This window comes from Echiichthys vipera (genome assembly GCF_963691815.1).
Source record: "Echiichthys vipera genome assembly, chromosome: 19".
NCBI lineage: Eukaryota > Metazoa > Chordata > Actinopteri > Perciformes > Trachinidae > Echiichthys > Echiichthys vipera.
In genome coordinates, this window is record NC_139844.1 from 13,263,586 (window position 1) to 13,287,450 (window position 23,865).

General features: G+C 40.6%; 1 protein-coding gene across 1 annotated transcript in view; it reads left to right on the top strand.

Annotated features, from left to right (window-relative positions):
* The window catches only part of extl3 (exostosin-like glycosyltransferase 3), a 29,048-nt gene that overhangs the window by 528 nt on the left and 4,655 nt on the right, over window positions 1–23,865 (top strand). Inside the window, exon 2 of the mRNA XM_083933604.1 lies at window positions 20,535–23,172. Within this exon, the coding sequence (XP_083789730.1) occupies window positions 21,037–23,172 (2,136 nt within the window). The 5' untranslated portion in view covers window positions 20,535–21,036. The remainder of the gene's footprint in view (window positions 1–20,534; window positions 23,173–23,865) is intronic.

The following is a 23,865-nucleotide window of genomic DNA, read 5'->3' on the forward strand; positions in this document are numbered from 1 at the left end:
ATGTGACTGCCAAAAATGTTGGGTTTTCTAAACACACTTTATTATTATTATGTGCACCCTCCTCTTTGATTGTCAAATCCACCCAGCTCTTTTAATATGAGTAAAAATGTCACTCCTAACTCCATTCAGAAATCTGGCAATTGCATGTCGACGTGCTTAGTGGCAAGCTTACATACTGGCATTATGTATTGTCAGAGGCGATCCTAGAGTATGTTGGGGCCCTGGGCATAAAATTCCCAGAGGGCCCCTCAAAGCAGCCTTCCATAATGGTATAGATAAAATGACACCAACAACAAAAATGACATATGTAAACATTTTTTTATTATAAAGTGCACATTTGAGTTATTTTCAAAGTTATGAATGTACAAAATATTAATATAAACATTTGGCCAGCTTGCATACTGGCATTATGTATTCTGATTATGAAGAACCACTCTGAGATTCTGGATAAGTCAACATGCGTCAATAAACCGATGATCTCTTCAGCAAACCACTGGCTATTATGGTATATATTATTGCATGAAAAGTTCAATAACTGCTGTTATTATTGAAGAGTCAACTATAAAACTATACATTTGGAAATGGAAGTTCTGTTTGCTGTGTTTGGATAAGGGTTAAGTCATATCAATTGGATAATGGGTTTGAAATCTTGCTCTGGCAGTCATCTTTTACCTTTGTCATTAAAGCAATGTGGGATTTACTCTAATTATTGATTAGTTATGACTTACCTGCTCTTTATATCTAGAGGATAGAGGAGATCACAAGGCATTGCTGCTATCTTATAATATAGTCTAAAATGTAAGAATAAGTTGTTGCCAAATGTTTTATGTTTTTGTTTTTTTTACATTAAACTCATCTTTTGATTACACTTGGTTGCCATCCCATCTAAATTGAAATGAGAGTAGACTGATTACTATAAACCTCATTATTTTCAAGAGCACCCCCAATTACAGCCTCTTAAATGACACAAAAAAAAATATCTTAGAAACACTCAAAATTTGACCATTATAACCTACATGAAGGTAGGTTTTTGCAGGGCTGTATTAGACTGTATTGGCTTTAGCTATGTGTTCCTAATAACTAGAACTGCAGATGTTGTATAATTAGCATTACTACTGCAATGATTACTCAACTTTAATCTCCAAATACTATTGATTAGTTATTTAGTGCAAAAATGGCGAGTGTGCTATTTTCAGCCTTTCAGATACAGAGATTCTCTGTTTTTAGTCATATTAAACTAAATATTGTGTTTTGGACTGAGAAAGCAAGACATTTAAAGACATTACCTTGGACTTTGAGAAACTGGGATGGACATTTTTCACAATATTTTATAGACCAAATAAATGAATGGATTTATCGAAAAAGTAATTGACAGATTAATAGATAATGAACATTATCGTTAATTGTAGCCCTAATTTGCATTGTGGTAATCAACCAATAACTGATAAGACAGAGGAGATAAGCACAACCCAGATAGTATGAGTTGAATAACGGGAGCCAGCCTCTTGTAGTTCAGGGAATGTACCCTGGTAGCTGTTATTAAGGCCAAGCTTAGCGTACTTGTGGAGACACAGATGTTACTGCCAGGGGCATTGTCGTTAGACATCTTTCAATAAGTAGCAAATCATTTTTCACTCTTCATTTCCAAGCCCAACATTTATTACTTAATAGCAGCCTTACCAGAGTTGTTGGCACAAAACTTTGTGGTCAGTTTATGTGTTGCGGTATGCATCATCAAAGCATGCCTTGGAGCATTTTTACAATCAGTCAATACATCAAAGACAATGAATTGAGTATGAGTCAAATTTCATTTTTTCATTATGTTTTTATTTATTTATACTCTCAATCTAAAACCAGGTGGAAAAACACACGGACATATGCAATGTTGTGAATCTGCTGATGTAGTCTAGAGAAAACTAACAAAGGAATGGTTGTGTGAAACACAAAATATTCACTGACATATATGTTATAGAGTTCAGTGTTATGTTATTTGCCTGTGAATGTATCACAGCAGCTAGTGTCGGTTACAGATTGCAGTTTTTATTTGGAGGCATTCTTGTTTCTGTGATATTTATTATCTGCACTGAGTTATGAACAAAATCAGTATGTTATTGCAAGGGTTGTATACAGCGAGGTAAAGAAAAGAGGCTTGTTTTTGTTTTGTTTTTTGTTATGGTCAAACACAAACTGTCAGAACAAATGCCAGCATAGGTCTGTCCAACTCTGAGGTGTTCATATGGATTTTATCCTTGGTTATCTAGTTAATATATAGAAATTTCATCAAAGAGGCATTGTGATTTGACCGTCCCCTCTGTTATGGTTTGATCGGACCACAGCATGCATTAATATGGGCTGTACAGGGCACTGTGTATCCCATTGTGGACAAGGATATTGATCTTTTTCTCATCGGGCCGTAATTACCATGCTGTCTGGGCATGATTTATTTATTTTTCTTGTGGTCACATAGTAATCAACAAATGCCACAATGCAGAATAATGACAAAATCAGCATTTCATTATGTGATAAGGTGCTTGTTGATGTGCTGCCCTCATTAAACACTTGGACGTCTGCCTGATGCTCTAATTTACGTGTGTAGAGGCCATTGTAGTGGCACAATTGATTGTTTTTGATCAATGTTTTGGCCTGTGATGGATGTTGATAATTGGAAATTTAAGAAAGCAATCCCATTGAGTTGCTGGATAGCACTTGAAAGACATTTTCTTGCAAATGAAACCTTTAAATTTAGGTGCTGATGATGAAATACAAAGTACTCATTTCACAAATGAATTAGACCACACTATCTGGCCTGAACTTCACTCTTACCACTCTCATATGGGCAACTTCACCTACAACTATTTTCAACCAAAAAGTTCTGAAACCCCTGCTTAGCAGCTAAAGAGTCAGAGACTCCCTCAGGAGTCAGTAGAGACCAACATTGGATATGGACTTCCATTCACCAGGGGGACAGAGAGAAAAATGAATGAAAATGTTGCTCTGAGAGGGAGAGCTGTAGGAAATGGTCTCACTCTACTTCAATTGTCAGTGCTAAAAGCTTTATCCAAGTTTCCACCAAGCCGCCCCACTGTAACTAGGTTAAAAAAATGCCCAATAGACCAGTTAGGCCTGGTGGGAGGTCAACTTAGGCCCGGTTCACCACCAGGCTTGCAATACACTGATGGAGTCAAGTTGAGCCATGCTGCACCATTTAGTAGAAAGGCTGCAGTGATGCAGGTCACAGTGATGCAGGTTTAAATGAAGTGCAGCCATGATTAATGTTACCAGTTACACCTTTTCTAAGTCTAGAAAGTTTGTGAGATATATCATCATCTGACAACATGCCTCAAAGGGTGCGCTTGGCCTCTCATCAAGGGTGAAACCTTACTGTTACAGACCCTATTTCACAGAAGATATTTTGAATTTTCATAGTAGGAAAAGCAGAGGTGTTAACAATAACATTATTGATGGGGCCTTGCACCCATTTAATTGTCCCAGTAAACCATGCCAGTGAACAAGCATGAACACCAGTGCCCTGCTGTGACATCTTTTTCCATTGAAATCTCCACAGAGAAAAAGGTTAAAAGTGTGAATGGTCAATCAATCTTGAGCTAAAAGTGATGTTCCCATCAGCTGTCAAGGGCAACTGATGGAAATTGCTAGTAGGCATATACACAGTTATTAATATTATGGATACACTGATTTATCAACCGGACATTGATATGGGCCGATATTTGCTTTGTTGTCTGCAATTGGCAAATAAGATGATATTCACCGACTGCAGTTCAGCCGAGTCTCCCTTACTGTGCTGTGATGGCTAGTACTTGTTGCCCCCGTGTGTTCTTCTGATTGGATGCTATGTGGATATAAATGACATCTCTGTTTGGCTCATTTCACCATACTTTCATGATACACTTGTCACAGAAAATGTTCAGAACAAAGTTGTCACTCATCTGATGACAGCAATGTGCTTTTTCCTACGCCAGTGTTTCCCCTACCATTATATTTCCCCCTTGAAGGTCAAGTTATTTTCATTTTATTTTATATGTAGCGCCTGTTGTGAATTCTTCGTGTTCAGAGACTTTTACTTTGAAATTGTTTGTTGTGAAGTCGTGCTGTATTTCCGTTTCCTGTTAATGCGCGCATCTCGTTACATTTCCTGCTGACCATCGCGGTGCAGTCGTCACTGATGATGCAAGTTATGATGTTACATGTTATAAGATTCATGAAGCACAATAACATGATTATTTTATGATGTCATCTTGTTTTACTTAAGTGTATGCTCTTGGTTAAGTCTGTTCATTGTATTGCTGTAAGACACACATTTCAGTAATTAGTCTGATCCCAAACTAGTTGCACTAAGTGATAAGCTAACTGGCTAGCTCCTATAGCTGCCTTGTAGTCCTGTAAATGTTCAGGTAACGTGGTTCAATGTGATTTTATAACATTTTAAGAGGGGACATTATTATGTTTTTGTGTTTAATACTGTTTTAGAAGATGCAGATTTAAGTAACAGTCCTTAAATGCTATAATGCTGAATATAAGAAATAACTAATATATTCATGCATTTGTTTATTTGTATTTTATTTTAGAAACTATGTGCACTGACAAGCTTATCCTCTGTACTGCTTGTATGTACTATTACTCTGCGAGTAAAATACTAATGACCCTCTGACTGGAGCCCTGTAGGGGCCACAATCACATCTCACTAACCAGTTTCAGGGGCCCAACAGTGGCAGATCACAACAGAAGTCATTTAAGGAGGGTAAAGGATACCTTTCCTATAGAACAGGTCTATATCTTGTCTTTTAACAAACTAAATAGCCTCTTATTTACATGACGGCATGTGCTTTCTGTCTTTATCTGGTTGCACGTTTACAATTCTCCTCTGCTCTCTGTATCGTGCACGGCAGTTCTGCCCCGATGCAGACAAACATATCTGCGTCTTTGAAAGAAAGACATTAGCAGCTAGCTAGATAGATAGGTGCCTTGCAAATTCCACTGAGCTTCAATGCTACACTTGTTACAGAAAATGAGCACTAGTTCCTCTGCCTCCTTCGCTGGGACGAGAACGGGAGGTTGGCAGCACTGGAGATCAGAGATGGCTGTTGCCATGGTTACTACAGCCGCCACATGTCTGTGACGTTTGTTGTTCCAATGCTCATGTGTGTGACGTTTGGTTTTGTGTGAGGTGTTTCAAGGCAGAGATCCATTCACACCACAGATAGACTCATTGATGTCAGGTATAGATAATTTCAAACAGGAATGGTCTCTAGGCAGAAATATCAGATCTGGGGGGAAAGAAATCAGAATTGAGCATTAAGCCCTGTAATGTGAATGTAGCCTTAAATGGCCCCTTTGTGTCTCTTCTGGCAATTTTTTGATTGCCGGAAGATTATGTGATTGACTACCGCAGCGTGACGTTGGGTTACGTTTCTCAAAAAAAAAATATTTTTCAACTTTCCGCCACCGCTGCAGCCTAAACTCAATACCCACTTTCAAATCAATGGAAGGACTGGAGTTCACGCCGCAGTGTCTGATTTGTGGAGAATGCAGCCTTAAGGCCCCAACACATTATATGCGGTAAAAACTCTCTGTGCTAGCCGTTCCATCCATTTCCTATGGTAGAAGCTGTAGCGCCCAATGTAGTGGCAGCTCCCAATCTAGCGGCAGTGCACAAGGTAGCTGTAGCTGTTTAAATCACTTGAACTTTGACCTAGTTGCCGCTGACCTTTCAAAAGTGCAACCAATGAGATAGAAGCTTTGAGTGCTACGTGAATGTTTCCTAGGCAACCAGAGAGCGACATCAAGCCGGTTAGAAAGACGGAGGAAAAACTTATTGTGTGTCCAAGTTTCCCGAACTATTTTACATTGCATTAAAGTCGTTTCACGATCTCGGAAGAAAACGTAATGCTTGGAAGTCACACCAGGTTTGTCAATAGACAGTTTCTGAGTTAACGGTTGTTTTAATACTAACGTTGATTTAGCCGTTTGCTGGGTCTCTGCGCCCAGTGCAAAACGCATGTGAAGGCCCCTTTAGCCAGTTAAAATTTCACTGTCCAGAGAGATTTTGGCTTTGATCTTGAACATTGAGTCTTTGGAATTAATTGTCATGCCATGTCCTTGTAATGAGGGTCTGGATGACTCATTGAATGGAGCCGCTGACTCTTGACTTTAATTCTGTCAAACTGCCCTGCTCTCGTCTGAGAAAGTATAGAGGTTTAACTCTACTTGAATAGCTGAATGTTCCCAAACTCTTCTACTCTAATAAACATCTGCTTTAAGAGGCAAGAAGAGTTAATCCAGGACAGCTTGTTCTGTATGATTATTAAATAACAGCAGGATGTTTTTCTTTTCATTAATGCACTAGACAAGAGAGAAATAAATGGCATGAATAAAAGTTCTGACTAGAACAGATGTGGCAGCTCGTAGCAGTGAGAGCGGAAAAATGCTGGCAAAAGAAAGAGATGGCAGGACTGGTCTTCATTTTTTTGGCACAGTATGCAAACAGCAGCTCTATGTACTAAGCCTGTTAGTCAACCAGTAGGATTTCTAAGCTGATTGATTTTCCAAGCAGCAATATTTCCTCAAGAAGAAGCAGTATTTGCCTACCTTTAGTTGCTGTATGTCACAGTTGAAACAGAAATTTTAAGTGTCTACTCTGACCGAAGCAGCTAAAAATAAACTTTCCTGCAAGGAAACGGTGAATATTTGATTGTCAGTCCTTTTCTTTTTAACACATTACATAACAGAATGTCCTGGGGAAAAATGTACAATCACTTTTCTTATCCTTTTTATCTCCCTGATTTTTCTTTTTTTTTACTCTTGATTTTGACGAGTTTGATTCGTGCCCCCACACAATCCTGCCACTTGTTGAGTTCAAGCCCAGTGCGTTTGTAAGGCTGAAGGGACATAAACAACATGACTTAAAGTAGTGTGAATGCCCTACATTGACACTTTTGGGAAGGTGCATTGCAATAATTCTCCCATGTCAGTGGCTAATCACCCTGGCTTCCCTCCCACAATCCATCAGTGTCTGGAGGACCAGGCTTGCGGGGTTCTGGCAGCTGTTGTCGGGCTGAGTCAATCTGTTATGGTCTACGCCAGCCCGCACGGGAGGGGTAGAGGAAGAGCTCTCACACAGCAAGTGAGGCTGCTGTCACTGCTATGGAAAGATAACAAGAGGATTTATTTGTGAGAGGGCAGGATTTCAGGGCTTGTGTGTTTTTAATTTTTTTTTACCCACTAACTGTTTTCTCTGTAAAGTCTGTGCAGGAGAAGTCCAGGTTGAAGGAGGACCAATTTTATTAATACAATATTACAATGTTGATTAAATGTTGATTGACAGAAAATTAATTGCCAACCATGTCAATGTTGACTGCGACACTGGTATTGTTTTCACCATAAGATTCTGTGTGTGTGTGTGTGTGTGTGTGTGTGTATGTGTGTGTGTTAAAAATGTGGTCCTCGAGACACCTACTGTAGCAGGAACTACCACAGAGGCTGTTTTGACTATTTTGCAAGGTGTTTATAGGTCTGACCGTCTGTCTGCGGCCAGATTTTGTCACCACCATAGTATCACAACCATTCAATATACAGCCACGAGATGTTAGAAGTGTGTAGTGAAGATCAAAATGAAGGGCAAGTTCAAAGATGGGTGTAGTCCGAGCAAGGGGGTCTGAAGTAAAGGGTACATTACCGGGCCCTGGCCCCCTGACTTTATGCCCTTTACCGAATTTGGCAAACTTTCTGTGGTTACAACCTCTCCAAGGTGAGGATCAGCTGCTTTTAATATCTATATAAATTGAAGTTAGTCAGACAAGACATTTGAAGACGATTAATTTGGAAAGTAATCAGTAAATTAATAAGATAATAAAAATAATTGCTAGTTGAAGCCATAAATGGTCGTAACAATACTATATAGTGCATTATGCAAAACTGGAAACAAAATAGATTCGGCTGCATAAAGTTTTCCTGTGCCTATGTGGGGTATTCTGTTGACATGTATCTAGTGCATGTTATATATTGTGCCAATAATAATCTCAGGCTTTTCAAAATATTTTCATACCCCCAAAGGAAATACCAGTGACTTTTAAGATATTTATTCCTACAGCATCAAAGTGTTATATGTTTAATTTGGCCTTATTATTGAACGAGGACAGGTCTCTGTAGATTTATAATCACTTTTGAATGTTAGCCAGACGTAGGCTATTTTTCTATGTAATTATCATGGCTTACAAACTAGTCTTGTTTATGGGTTTAGCCAAACTGCTGATATTGAGGGGTTGGCACTGAGCAGTTTGTTGATGCTGGGAGAGGGAATTGGCAGAAACCCCTAGAATTAGATTCAGTCGTCAAGGCAAATATTTGGAGGCATACTTCCATTCGCAGACTCTTGAGACTCTTGGCTGTTCACAAGTTGTTTTTTTTTTAGAGCAGACAGAATAGAGACAAAATAACTTTATTTTTTGACATTTGTAATGTAATACCATACTGAGAAAATGTCAAACTTGAAAATGGTCAAACAAACCTAAGTGAGGGAGTTGCTACCTACAAACCAGGACTTGATGACATACTGGGGGTTTCTGTTCTAAACAGGCCTTTTTCACAGTCGACTTTTTGACGAATTATAGCAGAAAACACAGAGTCATACTAACATTAACGATGGCTCGCTTCCATTTCGGTGGGTCACTAAGCTATGTAAATGCAAAATGCCCTGGAACATTGTTATTTTTTATACACCTGTATTTGACAAGTCAGTCTGCTGTGGAAAAAGACCTATACATGTCTGCCTTATGGCAGAACTTTATTCATGGAAATGCAGTGTGTGTGCGTGTGCGTGTGCGTGTGCGTGTGAACTGGCGATGAAAGCTGCTTGTCTCTCGCTCAAATGTCCACATGGAGATCCCCAGGATAAAGTATGTTATATAAATCTGTCCCCGGCTACCCAGTGTGTCCAAGGTTTGGGGAAAAGAACATAAAATCATTTGTGAAGCTGTTCATCTTTAAAGCAGTGCCGGTCAAGAAAATAGTTCGTAATGACAGTAGGTTTAAAGGTGGAGCCAGCAATTCTGGAGAAAGATTGTTGTCCTGTGCACAAGCACAGAATAGTGTTGTGTGACAGGGTCGGCGCCACTTTATTTACAGAGCCAGGGCTGTGTGTAGACACCAGACAGCTAGCGGACCGTGAGGAGATATTCGCTAAATTTGACAAAAAAGTGTATTGGATTAGAATCACAGACACGATCTTGGCTGGTACTTTCCCTCTCACTGCTCTCCCTTCCTCCCTGTACATACCCCATCTAATACGATTAGGCTTTCTGTTATACAGTGTAGCAACACATGACATCTATAATTTGTTTATTTGCTGGGAAGTTTTCATATTTTAAAGAAAATGGATAAACATTGAGAAAATAATAATTTTGAACAAAAGTTACTATCATTCAGAACTGCAAAGGCTGCAAACGGCAAACAATAATCAAAGTACTGTAAGTTATCAGTAATGGGAACATGAAGGTGTTGCTATTTTCCGATTACACTATCCACTAAACTTTACTCCTTGTGTTTTTTTGCCTTTCACTTTTGTGCACTGGGGTGAGATGATATAGATTTGTCAACCATTAGAGATTTTGCCATGTCACAGCAGGACTGTTTTGTGGCAGCATTGGATTTTTATATCATTATGGTGGAGTACCATGACTTTTTAGACATTAATAGCTGCTTATTTTACCCATCAACAGTTTTTCTAATGTTTTTTGCAGATAATTGACTGTATTATTTTTGTAATATAAAATTACACCATGATAGAGGATGGCATCCATCCATAACGGATTGGGCCAAAATTGGGCCAATTAAAATGGTCCAGTGTAAGGCTGCATCAGTAGTGTTACTAGTTAGTGCCGGCTTACTTTCCCCTATACAGTAAATACATTGAAAAATAAATGTATATAAGCAGTAAAGTAGTGACAATAATGCTTCCTCTAAATCTCCACCCAACAAAATGATTGCCCCTTGTGTTCTAGGTCTTTCCCAAAGTGCTAATGCTTTTGGGTTGCCCTCAGGAATCGAATAATCAGGAGATGAGGAGGTTAAGTTGTTGCATCTGTGATTTTCCATTCCCCATGTTCTCTTCTTACCGCGTATCCAACTTACTGTATATCAAACATAATTCAACTTTACCTTAGATTTTGCTTCAGGGGGAGAACGTTTTCTTTTGACACACGGCAGCCTCTGCGGCACGAATCTTGACATGTATTCAATCACTGCAGCAGCTTCTACTCTTTCTTTTTTTTTTCCTGCCTTCATTCTTGTTTCGGTCTTGGACACAACACTGTTGAAGTTCTTGTAGTTGTGACCTGCCGGAATCACTTTGCTCCGGATAAAGCATGATTAGAGCCCAGGCGACTAATTAAGGTCAGTCCTGCCTGTCAAACGTGTGACATTTCGGCTTGTGAAATGTCCCAAGCTTCTTGATTAATGAAAGGAACTTACCTTAATTTAACTCTGCGTAGCTGTAGCAAAACCTGTATGATATGCAGCTGGTTAGAAAAAAAGAGTATAGCTATTGAGCAATAAATGCTAAAATGAAATCCACAATGCTTATCCTGCTAAACTATTGATCAAAGAGAGGAATTTGGATATAATCGCCCAGATCTTACACACTAAAACACAATAGCAACCCAAAAAATGTATCAAACGTGATGTAACATATTTAGAAGTTATTACTTATTAGGTATTAAAGAGGTGGGATAAAGTAGCATCAATAGATATAGAGAGATCAGAATAATTTAGTTTTTAGTTTCCGTTTTAGGTGACGCTTTACATGTTTCTGCCAGGTCGGACAGTGCATGTGGGGCCTGTTTTGTAGCCTCAGACTCTTATGTCCCTTTTCATCTCTGCCTAAAGTAATTATGTAGACACGAATGGTTTAATGAGTACCATGTCGCAGCCTGTAATTAGATTTTTGGTAATGAATGGGTCAAATACCAGTTGCAGGCATTTGAGCACAGAAATTCTCTCTGAAGACGGGGCTTGACAATGCAGTTTGTGCATGGCAGGGAACATGGGCTGCATGTCCTATTACAGGACATGGATAAGAAGCTTGTTTGAACTTTGGCTAGCCAAAAAATTCTTGTTAGTGTTCCACATTCAAGAAGAAACCTACTAGTACGACTGAAAGTTACATGTAGAGAGAAGTAATGTTGTTGTTTCTCTCCCTGCTCAGTCAACATTAGCATCACTGATTAATTTAGGAATCTCATCAGCACCAACTGTGTAGACTTATCAAGAAAGGTAGGTCAGCTAATGTGGGATCAGCAACGACATGTGCACTCACAAATATTCCAGAAGATTACTGTTTGTGACCATACAGTGCTGCAACTAATGATGATTTTCATTAACGATTAATCCGTCTATGATTTTCTCAAGACATTTATTAGTTAGGAAATAGTGTAAAATGTTGATCAGTGTTTCCCAAAGCCCTAGAGGACGTCCTTTAAATGTCTTGTTTTGTCCATAACCCAAAAATAAACTAGAGAATATTCACATTTAAGAAGCTGGAATCAGAAAGTTTAGAGAAAAACAAATGTAAAAAATAACTCAAAGCTAATATCAATTATCAAAAAGATTGGGGATTTATTTAATAGTTGGCAACTAATCGATTTTATTAATTAATCATTTCAGCTCTACCACACATGAGAAGCAAATTGTAGTTTAACTTGAGTCTCTGAAGATGTTATTTTGTACTTGTCGGAGATTTTCTGCAGTGGTAGATAAAGTGAAAATTGAAAATTGAAAAATAGTGGCAATGGAAAGTCAAAAATATTCTTGGTCAGTCCAAGCTTTAGTGCCACTTTTGAGTCATATGGAAATACAATTTTAAAAGATAAATGTGAGACCAAACCGTGCAGCAAGTGGAAAAGCCAAGAAGACAAATGCTGCCTTTCACTAAACATCAAGGTCGCAATTAGTTGTGCATCTTGCCTAGACTCTGATCACTGCACTCATCTCATACATCTGTATTTGAACAATGCAGAGTCGGTCTGTAACTCAAACAAAATCATCCCTCTTTCTTGCCCTTCTCACTGTCATTCTGGGGCAGACAAATTGTAGTGTTTTTAAAAAACATTAAAATAGACACATTTTAGCTGCACTTTGGTTCCAAAAGATTAAATACAACATCAATTATGTATGACTTCAAAAAAAAGATGCAACGAGAACCGCAATTAAAGGAAAAGAGGGGAAACCAGCTGCAAGTTGCCAAAACGTTCCTTTGTTTTTAGGGAGGAGCAAAGAACCAATGCTAACGAACCATTTTTGGGAAAGTGAAGGGCACATAACTGACTTTTCGCCCACTGTGTGAGTTTCGGGCAAAGAAAAGACAAGTAAAAATCAAATATATATTTTTGAATTTGAGGCTTATTAGGAAAAAATGTGTGAGCTTTTGTGTGTTGAAAAATGGGGGAGTGCTGTGTGTCTGTACATCTGCTCGGACTGTAATTGGCCGTCACATTCTCATTTCCCTCCAGCACAGTGAGTCTCTTCTCGCCTCAACCTTGTGGGGGCAGCTCGTGCCACAGCAGTTTTTTACGGCAGAGGCTTCAGCGACAGATTACACAGTGTGATGCATTTTGTTTATCACCCTCCCAGCATCTACAAACACGGCCACATCCCTAAAGATGGTCGACGGATGCCAGAAGAATATTTTTAGATACATTTTATATTTGTTTTACTCTTTAAGGGCAAAAATTTGCCATCCCACAATGACATGGGCACATTTTTTTTTTGTATATGCGTTTCTTTCTGTTAATCTCAATCTCTCTCTGCTTTGCTAAATAGTGTTGAGCAAAGTTATAAATTCGCATGGCCAGGTGGGTCGTGTGTTTTTGGTTTCCAAACAACAAAGCATGGAAGGGTACGTTTCCTTTCTGCATCCGTTTGTCTTCTCTCACTGTTAAATGCGCAGACTGAGAGATAAAAGTCAACACTCATATATTTTGCACTGAGTAGGAGGAGGTCCATATGGAGGGTGAACTTAATTGCTCCTGCGCTGGTTCATTACCATGCTAATACTCCTGATGATCATAGCGTCTTCAGCATTATTAGATAATAAAAGGAGCAGGAGGAAGCAGCACCCACCAGCATCACTGGAAAGTTTTCAGTGCTGATGCAGGTGTGGTACTTAAAGTTTAGTACTGGTATTAAAACTCTAACAAAATCGCTTTAATTAGCCCTGTACAGCAAAGTATTTTGTTTTTTAATAAAGCAATTCAGACTTGAACTGTTTCGACACTATAAGGCAAGAAACTTTGTACATTCATCAACCGTCAGATTTTTCTACACTGTTGATAGCATGGAAGCTAATAGGACAATGTTGCTAATTAACGAGCAGCATTTGTATAGCAAGATTAGATTTAATTTACAATTTTAGAATGTGATTAAGTACCTTTGTCAGGTATTTACTTAATGAGATTAGACAAACTGACATTTTGTGTGGTTGTTTTTTCAAAATAAAGTCTCTCAGTTGAATTTTCAAAAAGTTATAAATTGATATCCTGCTATCAAATGATGTACTGTTACGTTGCCCACACCTAATGCACATCCTTAGCAATAATTATTATTTTTCATTTATGATGAATCTGTCTAGGTTATTACATTTAAACATTGCTTACCCGACCCCGGATAAGCGGTTGAAGATGAGATGTTAAAATGAGAGGAGAGACACTGGTAGCCTGATCTTCCTCCTTTGATCTTATTTGGGATACAATATTTAAATGGTTTATGGGATACCTGTTTCTTTCTATGTTAATGTTATCACTTTCATTTAAGAGCATTGATCATTGCATCATCATCATATCATTTATATATTTTTTCTATTCAGTCATTACCAGGGCTGCCCCCAAAAAAACATTAGCCGACCAAAATTTCATAAGTCCATTAGTCTTGTCAAAATTAAGTGAAAATCTATGTGACTGGCGGCTGGCCTAAAGGGCAGGAGGGCTTTTAATTTGAAGGGCCAGATACAGAAAGTTGGGACACTCACTCACTATCAGTCTTTTTTTTTTTTAAAGGCAGGTCCCTTCAGCATCGCGGTTAGACAGTTAATAATTAATAGCCAATCATGTCGGGAAAGACATCTAAAATATGGGATCACCCCAAGAAGGTCACATGTAAACTTTGCAAAAAAACTTTGTTTATCTCTCGTCCACAACGTACATGACCTTTCACCTTAAACATGTAAGTAACGTTAGCCTAGCTACCTGCCCATGTTTCCGACAGTCTCCTTGCTGTTTTTTTCTGACACATTCTGAATTAGAATCTGAAATAATTTGCTGGTGTCACTAACATGCGACAGATTTATAGCGCGCAGCTGTGCGCACTTACATGGGGGGTATGTATGCATTGATTAGGTGACTTATCACTCTAAATGACGACCACTGCTTGACCAAGAAAATCATTGTTCAGGGGCAGCCCTAGTATTTACTAGGCTATAAAATTGTGCTTTGTGCCACCATTTATTGTTCATCATTCTTACATCGTTATTGTATATTTTATAGCATTATTGGTCTTGGTTCCTTAAGGCCTTATCCAGGATTTGCCAGGCAAACACTATTAGCTATAAAATGCAAGGAATGGTTAGAAATGTCAGTCTCCTCAAATCCAACTAGAAATTAGTTGTTTAAGAAGTCGCGGCATACAGCTTCTCACGTGAGATTTTCACACCCACATCTGGCTCCCTTATTACAGTTTTGCTCAATATGTGCATAATATATATAATTTATAATACATAAAGTACTCTGAGATTCTTAGACCTAAAGTCTTTCATTTTCTGACTTTATTCACTCTTTAAGAACCTCTCCACAGCCCTACAGGCACCTCTGTAATTTACAAGTGAAAAAGGTCCTTGAGATGGCTCAGTCAGCCATCTGCAGATGAGCTGTGATCCATGGCTGCAACAGCTGCTCTCCTCACACAGCCCCGTGACTGTGCTTTCCCCTGCAGCTGCCTCCATCCCCCATCACCTCCACAGGGAGTGCCCTACCTCGATCCTCTCCATGAAATCACAATCAATTATTTGAAGGGTTGTCTGCAAGCACAATGACCCAGAGCCCCTTAAGGGGAAAAATGCATCAGTAACCTGGAGTCCCAGAAGCTGTGATGAGTTTCTGAAGTGCAGCAGCATCACCTCCAGAGGCCTGTGCTCATTGCTGCAGTAAGCTAGAAGTGTGTAGATTTGGATTTACAACACTTGCATGCTTTAGTTTTTACTAGTATCTCCTTTTTTTCATTGAGAGTACAGTTTGTGGCTGTCTGTCAAAATTCCAAAGCCTGAGGGAAAATCTTCAAATGTGTAGTTTCGTCCATCTAACAGTTGAAGACACAAACATATTCTGTTTAAAATGACATCAAACACTGCAGCAATTCACATTTGAGAGAAGCTGGAGGAAGAAAGTCTTTGGCATTTTGCTAGCATCAAATTACACTTTTCTGTCAGTCAACTGATGGACAGTTCTAGTACAGCTCCATGTTAGGGGCAGAATGCTGAATCACACCCCTGACCAGCGAGGAGAATTCTTTAGAAATGGTTAAAAAATACAAATGATCCACTCTTAGTGCCCTCAGCACATAGTTTAATAAAATACATATGCAGAACACTCATCTATGGAGAAAGGGGGGGAAAAGTTAATTTTCCTATTGATTTCAATGCATTAACGATAAGTGCTCCCACCCCTACAATCTATATAATCTTCCTACTGCTGCTCTGGAAAGGGTTAAGTGGCTGACTTTATAGAAATATGCAGGAGTTCATGTGTACAACATTGTAACACTGTAGAAAGAGTGCTTTCTTTGTCCTGAGACGGTTTTCTTTCTGACCATGGTTTAGATATACTCTGACTGACAAATTACTATGCTATGTGGCAGTTTTTGCAGGTTTAATATTTATTTTCAGATTGATTTAGCAGTGAGTCATGCAGTAGCAGTGGAAGAGAACATTTGAGTGGGTATGGAAAAGCACTGCCATTCTTATCATCAGAACTTAAGCTATTTCTTGAGACATTATAAGAGAAATTAAAGATCCATCTTGTTAATATTGCAGTCCTTGCAGTAGCTACCTCTTGGAGTCTTTCTACCTGGGGCCTTATTAAAAATACAAGCCGTATGATCATTCTGTCAGCCCTTAAATCCCTCAGTTGCTTTCACTCTGTCAAAAGAAGGGATGCACCTATCCCACTTTTTCAGTCCTGATATGAAACGATACCTGGGCTGTGGGTATCAGCCAGTTCTGAGTATCAGTCTAATACAGTACCAGTGTTTGATTAATAATCTGTATGCCTCACTGTGTGGAAGTCACTGAGATCATCATTATTTTATGAGTAAGGCAACATCAGGCTTGACATAATTATTTCATTTTCTAACTTTCTAAAACTAAATGCAAGAAAAAAATACATAGATATAACTTGAATGTTATTTATTATTGAAATAATAATAATAATTGTGAACCAGCAAAACTCTCAGGAATTACAACTCAAGTGTAAACCTTTCAACAAATTGGCCAACACTAAAATTCCAGTATGTAATCTATAAAGAATTGAATTGAATAAATCGGCCCCATTGTCGCCAATTTTTGATCCCACTATTTGAGTCAATATCGGCCTAATGTCAGTATAAAAGCACATTCAGATGTCTCATAAGCCTTGTTTCCATAAAACCAATTTGAATGGGCATTTGGAAGATTTGCAGCTGAAACTACGCTGTCGGTGTATTTATTCGCTCCAAGCAAGTTGATGGAAACACCTAATTGAAATTTCTATTTTGGGGACATTTTAAATGTTGAATGGAAACACAGGCAGAAAAAAAACACCTTCGTCAGTTTTAATGCAGGATATGTCACTCATCAAAACCTCAGCTTTCAATCATTCACAAGCAGCTCCAGGTGCCTTTCCCCGTCTTCCACACATGAGATGCGATTCTTGAGGTGATTGTGCTCAAGTAAAAACCGGTTATGGGTGGATGAATTTCTGTCTGCTTCCTGTTACTTCACAGGAATTTCAGGACAGTCTCAGATAGCCAGTGTGCACTGCAGAGAGAGCGTTTCTGTTCTGTATCCTTTTTGAATTCAGATTAAGCTGTTCTGCCCAGACTTGCTTGGTATTAATAACATCTGAGTGGCAAGAACTTGATCTTGATTGATATTAAAGCCAGTGTTAATTGCATCCTGTCAGTTTCCATACCTCTAAATCAAATTAACAGACTGCTAGACCAATGCAGTCTGCGTTATTCATAGACCTTACCAGTAATTTGCTGACTAAGCCATTGCTTGTTCTGTGCTCACCATGTAAAGCAAAGGTTTTTTTTTCTTATCTGGGTCATCAGTGAGGAGGCTGTGCTTTTGCTTCTTCTTTCCCCTGAGAGGACAGCAGACCACTAGATTTGATCGTGTTGCAGGATTTAGGCTTCTGAAGAGGGGCTGGATCGTATATCATATTGATTTTCAGTGTGAGAAATAGAATATTTACACTGTAAGAAATTGGTCATTATCTGTCAGTCATTCAAAATGGCAAAATCTATCAAAAGAATAATGAAATATTATGTATGTGCTACCTGGTCCCTGCAGCCATACAGGGACTGTTGCCTAGCACTTTGTGCAATATTGTGACTGCAGACTGTTGTATAAGGCGAAGGCAAGGGAGAGCATGTCGGAGTCTCTGAGTGCAAATATATTTTATAGCGCACTCTTACGCACGGTATGCCTAAAGCCTACAAGTGAAAATGGCTACAACGGCAGCCCTTTTTAAATGCTTAACACCAAACTGCCTTGCAGCTCAGCAGTAGGTAATCATGGCATTATCATTGATCCCCACAGAGTAAATCCAGAGCGATCAATGCTTTCCTGTGTGTTTTCCATACATACAGCAGTCAGATTTAGCTGACTGCGGTGGAGAGAAGACACTCTGCAGATTACAAAACTTCAACTGAAGAGATTGAGATTAAATTTGTATCCGTGTGTGACATGTTGCTCTGTTTCCCAGAAGCAGCTGCGGGCAGAGCTTTAAACCAGCATGTTTTTGGCTCTAGATTAGGCCTAGCTGCGACATTTGCCAGCATCTGTCTGCCATTACCCCTGTGACACTGACAGTCATGCAGCAATTAATCAGAGTGTTGTGATAGTTGTCACTCGGCCACTACGCACCTCAGGCACCATGGAGCAGCAGCATAAGGGTCAGCATTCAAAGTGTCATATGTCCTGGGAGTTTTAACTGTACGTATTGCTTCCAAACTACACCAAACACCACTAACCTGTAGTTACTTTGTAGGACCAGTGCATCTTATCTGATGCTAACCTGGATTACTCTGTTTCCTCATTCGACAGTGGCTGCACCTTTTAGTAGCCATATACTGCACTGCTTCTGTATCTAATACATATTAATGCTCAAAATTCACGTCACCTGGTAATGTTTGTGGAAGTGTGTTAAATGCAAAAGTATCTAGATGGCGTCATGCTAAGTGCTTCTGGATAAAACAACTCTATTTGACAAGGCTTAAATAAAAAAGCACATTTACAATTTTCAGTTTCTCAAATATGAGAATTTGCTACTTTTTTTCAGACAAAACCAGGATGAATGTAAAGGGGTCTGGTGATTTATAATTGGCAGTTGTCATTATTTTCCGACAAAATTATGAAACCATTAAACGTTCATTATTAGGGGAAAAACAAGCTTTCCATGTCATTGAACAATAAATCCTCCAAAATACAAGTATGAACCTGAAAACGAGCAGGTCTCAAATAATCTGGAAATGTATTGATAATTAAAATAATCGTTAGTTGTACAGCCTGATAGGAGGAGGAGCAAGTAGCAGCAGGATGTCTGTCATTTTAGGCAAGCTAAAATCACTTGCCAGTCATGTGATTGGCCATTACTTTTCCTCATTCCTCTCCTTGAAAGCCACACACACACACACACCAGATGTGTTGCAAGATGCTGTTTTTCAGGAGAGTCGGGCGATGAACGTCATCTTTAAACATCAGAAATGCCCATCACATGGAGGCAGCACAGCGAAATGATTACTTTACTCAGACAGAATAAGAAATGGCCTTGTTCCTTTGTTTGTTTTGAAGATAGTATCTGTCTACGTTGGGATCTAACCAGGCCGTAATGAAAGTGTTACAACCGCAGAGGTTTGAATTCACCCGGATTGGGAATAATGTCCTTATCAAGAGAAGCTGTTATGTCGACAAAAGGTAAACACAGCCTGCATTCCTTCTCGCCTCTGGTCTCTGTGACGGTGTCACTCTGAACTGCACTGCTGTTTGAGTTTAGTACTGTATATGATAAGGCTTGTTTGGCACATAGCCTATCTGTGTTGACATCCTTTGGACTTGTGCTTTTGTGTGATATAGAACCCTGAGAGCAGACTACCTGTGGCTTGTGAAAAGAAAAAGTGCTGAAATGTATGTTATGTCCATGATGTGAAAAGAGATATTCACACCTGTTTAAGGGGACCTTATATAACTTCTAGTTTTTCTGTGGATTTTGGCCTAAAGCTATCTATTGAACATCTGGACACTGAAAACCTAACTCCTGAACTTTTAAGTTTTTCTTTCATTCTTTGTATTTTCCGACAAGCTCTGATCTGTAAAATTGAGCTGAAGGGGCAGATGTGTTTGTGGTTATTCTTGCATTGATCGTAAGATGAAACACTAGCCATTATACCCTGAAAGCTAACCTCCACCGACTTTGGGAACATCTTGAAAACTTTGTAATAAAACTAGGAAGAGTACAGTAGTCTGCACCAGAAGGTGCTGCTGGTTTTCCTTGTGAAAGCCTGAGCCTTTTTTCTCTTCTCAACCAGTGAAGATCATTCCACATCACTTTCTAAGATGGAGTGTTATCAGGGATGCCCAGTAATTTGAGTCAGTGATGAGGTCAGGATGCAAGAGGAGGCCTTTAATGAGATTTGCTGGAGGTTCCCAGTGGTGTTGGCTCGCCTACTGTGTGTAGTTTACGAGTGATTGCTCTCCCCTGTTTTGTACTCTTTCAGTGCGACTTGGAGAGGGAGGAAATTGAAAGGAAAAAGATACCCCCTGGTATTCTTCAGCACAGTAATGATTTTTTTTCCCTGGACTTGGCAACCATGCACGTTGGGGAAAAAAGGATGAGCTGAGAGTCTTGCTTTACAGTAGAAACATTTACAGTGGCTGACTATCGGAATAAATGTTACTGTGGACCTTACCTTAGAGTCCTGTAGCTTTTTATCTCTTGTCTCCAATGACAAACAAGACTGTCCTTGTTGATGCAAAAGAGAAAAAATGACCAACATCTGGACCGTATCTATTTGCTTCTCTAAATGCAGCTTGTAGTTCTACGTTTTGACAGGTGCATGAAAAAAAATAGATATTTTACAACATAAAACTAAGACTATGTTTGTGGACTTTCAATAGTCTATTAAATGCAGCACAATCTTTTACAGTTTAACAGTAGTCACTTTGGACTTGCTACAGATAACTATTTAATCTTTTTTTGTGTGTTTTTCTCTCCCAGGTTCCTGTTTTGAGAAGCAAGAGGAGATTTAAGAAGCCCCATCTCTCGATGAGTTCCTGACAAGGGGGCAGAAAATGAGCACAATCCAACTGGAACTAACTGGCCCACCCAGATATCTCACTGAACTGTGAGTGGCCATGCCCTCCTTGCATCACCCATCAAGGGGAGCCCCTTTTCATATGCAAGATTTTTTTCTGACATAGATTTGTAAGAATAGCTGAACCTCACAATAGAAATGGCATTAGTTTGTGTGGTCTGTAACACATCAGAGTACACATTAGAATACAGGTGAGGCTGAACCTCTAAGCCAATATCCACAGGGCTCTTAAAAGGAGGTAAACATCCTCAGATGACCTTTTTCCGGAAGGACAGAGCTACAACCCAGCTTTGATGATTTAGTATCCATCCCACTGCCTTGCTGACAAGGTCGTATCATGGCTGCTGCAGATCCCCATAGCAACGGTTCCTTGGTGGGGCGAGGAGCAGACTGAGAGTGTCAACTATGCAGCGTAACGGTGGTGGGGTGGGTGCCGGCGGCCAGCCATGGGTGTTACGGCGTGTGCGTCTCACCTGGCTCAGTTTCATGCTCTTCTTCATCCTGGTCTTCTTCCCACTCATTGCCCACTACTACCTCACTACCATTGACGAAGCTGGGGGTCCCGATAAGCGCATGTTTGGGCCGCGGCCCGGTGGTGAACTGTGTGAGGCCAAACACGTGCAGGATCTTTGCCGAATCCGTGAGTCGGTCAGCGAGGAGCTGCTGCAGCTTGAGGCCAAGAGGCAGGAGCTCAACGGGGAGATTGCCCGACTCAACCTGCGCATCGAGGCCTGCAAGCGCAGCATTGACAGCGCCAAACAGGATCTGCTGCAGCTGAAGAATGTTATCAGCCAGACAGAGCATTCCTATAAAGAACTAATGGCCCAGAACCAGCCCAAGCTTTCACTGCCGGTCCGACTGCTGCCAGACAAGGAGGACCCAGGACTGCCTCCACCGAAGTCTGCACGCTCCTGCCGCCTACGCTCCTGCTTCGACTATGCCCGCTGCCCTCTAACGTCTGGGTTTCCTGTGTATGTCTACGACACAGGCTCCTATCCATGGGCGGACTATCTTGACCCCCTGGTGAAACAGGCTTTTGCAGCGTCAGTTAAGAGCAACATTTACATAACTGATAACCCCAGCATTGCCTGTCTGTATTTGGTGCTGGTAGGGGAGCTACAGGAGTCCTCCTCCCCACTGCCATCTCCTTCAGAGCTGGAGAAGCAACTAAAATCTCTCCCTTACTGGAGATCTGATGGACACAATCATGTACTGGTGCATCTCTCTAGAAAGTCCATGACACAGAACTTCCTGTATAATGTGAGCACAGGACGGGCGGCAGTTGCTCAATCCACCTTCCTGGAGCAGCAGTACCGTGAGGGCTTTGATTTGGTTGTGTCCCCACTGGTTCATGCACTCTCGGAGCCCAACTTTTTGGAAGTGCCCCCTCAAGTTCCTGTAAAGAGGAAATACCTCTTCACCTTCCAGGGGGAGAGGGTTGAGTCACTGAGAAGCAGCTTACAGGAGGCACCCCCTCAGTCTTTCGAGGAGGAAATGGAAGGAGACCCACCGGCCGACTATGATGATCGCATCATCGGTACCTTAAAGGCAGTGCAGGACAGCCACTTGGATCAAGTGCTGGTAGAGTTCACCTGCAAGAGCCCACGGCCAAGTTTGCCGACTGAGTGGGCTCTTTGTGGAGAGAGAGAGGACAGGCTGGAGGTGCTAAAGGTTTCAACTTTTGGCCTGGTGATTTCTCCAGGAGATGGACAGCTGGTGGCCTCAGCTGGCTGTGGGATGAGGCTCTTTGAGGCCCTAGAGGTAGGGACCATCCCAGTCGTGTTGGGGGACCACTCGAGACTACCATATCACCAGTTTATTCGATGGAGTGAGGCTGCCATTATAGTACCCAAGCCTCGTGTCTCAGAGCTACACTTCCTGCTGCGCAGCCTATCAGACAATGACATGTTGGCTATGAGGCGGCAGGGCCGCTTTCTGTGGGAGACCTACTTCTCCACCTCAGAGAATGTTCTTAACACCCTCCTGGCCAGCATCAGAACCAGCATCCAGGTCCCAGCAGCACCCATCAAAGAAGAGCCGGCCCACGAGATTCCCCACAAAGCAGGGAAGCTGGCGGGAACCGATGCCAACCTGGCTGACAATGGTGATCTGGATTTGGGTCCTGTAGAGACAGAGCCGCCCTACGCCTCGCCACGCTTTCTCCGCAACTTCACATACACAGCTGCAGACACCTATAGGACATGGAACCGGGCCCCGGGGCCTTTCCATCTGTTCCCTCACACTCCTCTGGACCCTGTGCTGCCCTCTGAAGCTAAATTCCTTGGCTCAGGTACTGGTTTCAGGCCAATCGGTGGAGGTACAGGAGGCTCAGGGAAGGAGTTTCAGGCAGCTCTAGGAGGTAATGTGCCCCGAGAACAATTCACCGTGGTCATGCTGACTTATGAGAGAGAGGAGGTACTGATGAACTCTCTGGAGAGACTGAATGGACTGCCCTACCTCAACAAGGTCGTGGTGGTGTGGAACTCACCCAAGCCTCCTTCAGATGACCTGCTCTGGCCAGACATCGGCCTGCCGATTGTGGTGAGTGCTCCTTCAGAAAAAATCCTCTAATTTAACAAATGCACACATACTTATCTAATTGATGCTGGCTTCTTTTGTACATCTTTGTCTCACACTGTCTCTCTGAAGTGTAAAGTAGTAACCTGTAACATTTCTGATGAGTCTGAGGTGGTGCAAATTTTGCTAAGGTACATTACATTGAGCTGTTTGAAACAGTGTCTCTTTGAAACTCTGCAGGAAACCTTACAAATTACCAGCAGCTTTACTAAGAAGATGTAAAGAAACCCGACCTCCATGAATAATACAATTTGTGTTTTTGAGTTGAGCCTGAAAAATAAAATATTCATGTGGTTAATATTCACACCATTAGTTTGTGACAGGTACAAATGGTAGGCTGTGAGTGTGTGTTTGTCAGTGCTTGTGGTCTTTGGTGCTGTATGTTGACTGTTTCTTTATGACACATATATACCTAGATCATATACTGTAACTGCCTAAAATGCACTCAAACCCATTTATAGAATATTCTGCTGAGTCTTGCTGAAGAGTCAGTTTAATAATGAGTGATATGTAGTCTGATACATTATTAAAGTCAGGAGTGAAGATCAGTTAGTGCAGTAATGCAGTCTGTTTGATAGAAGTACATAATGTTCTGTGTGTAACATTACTCAAAATGTACTCTACTATACTAACTACAGTTGCTGTGAGGTTTCACTA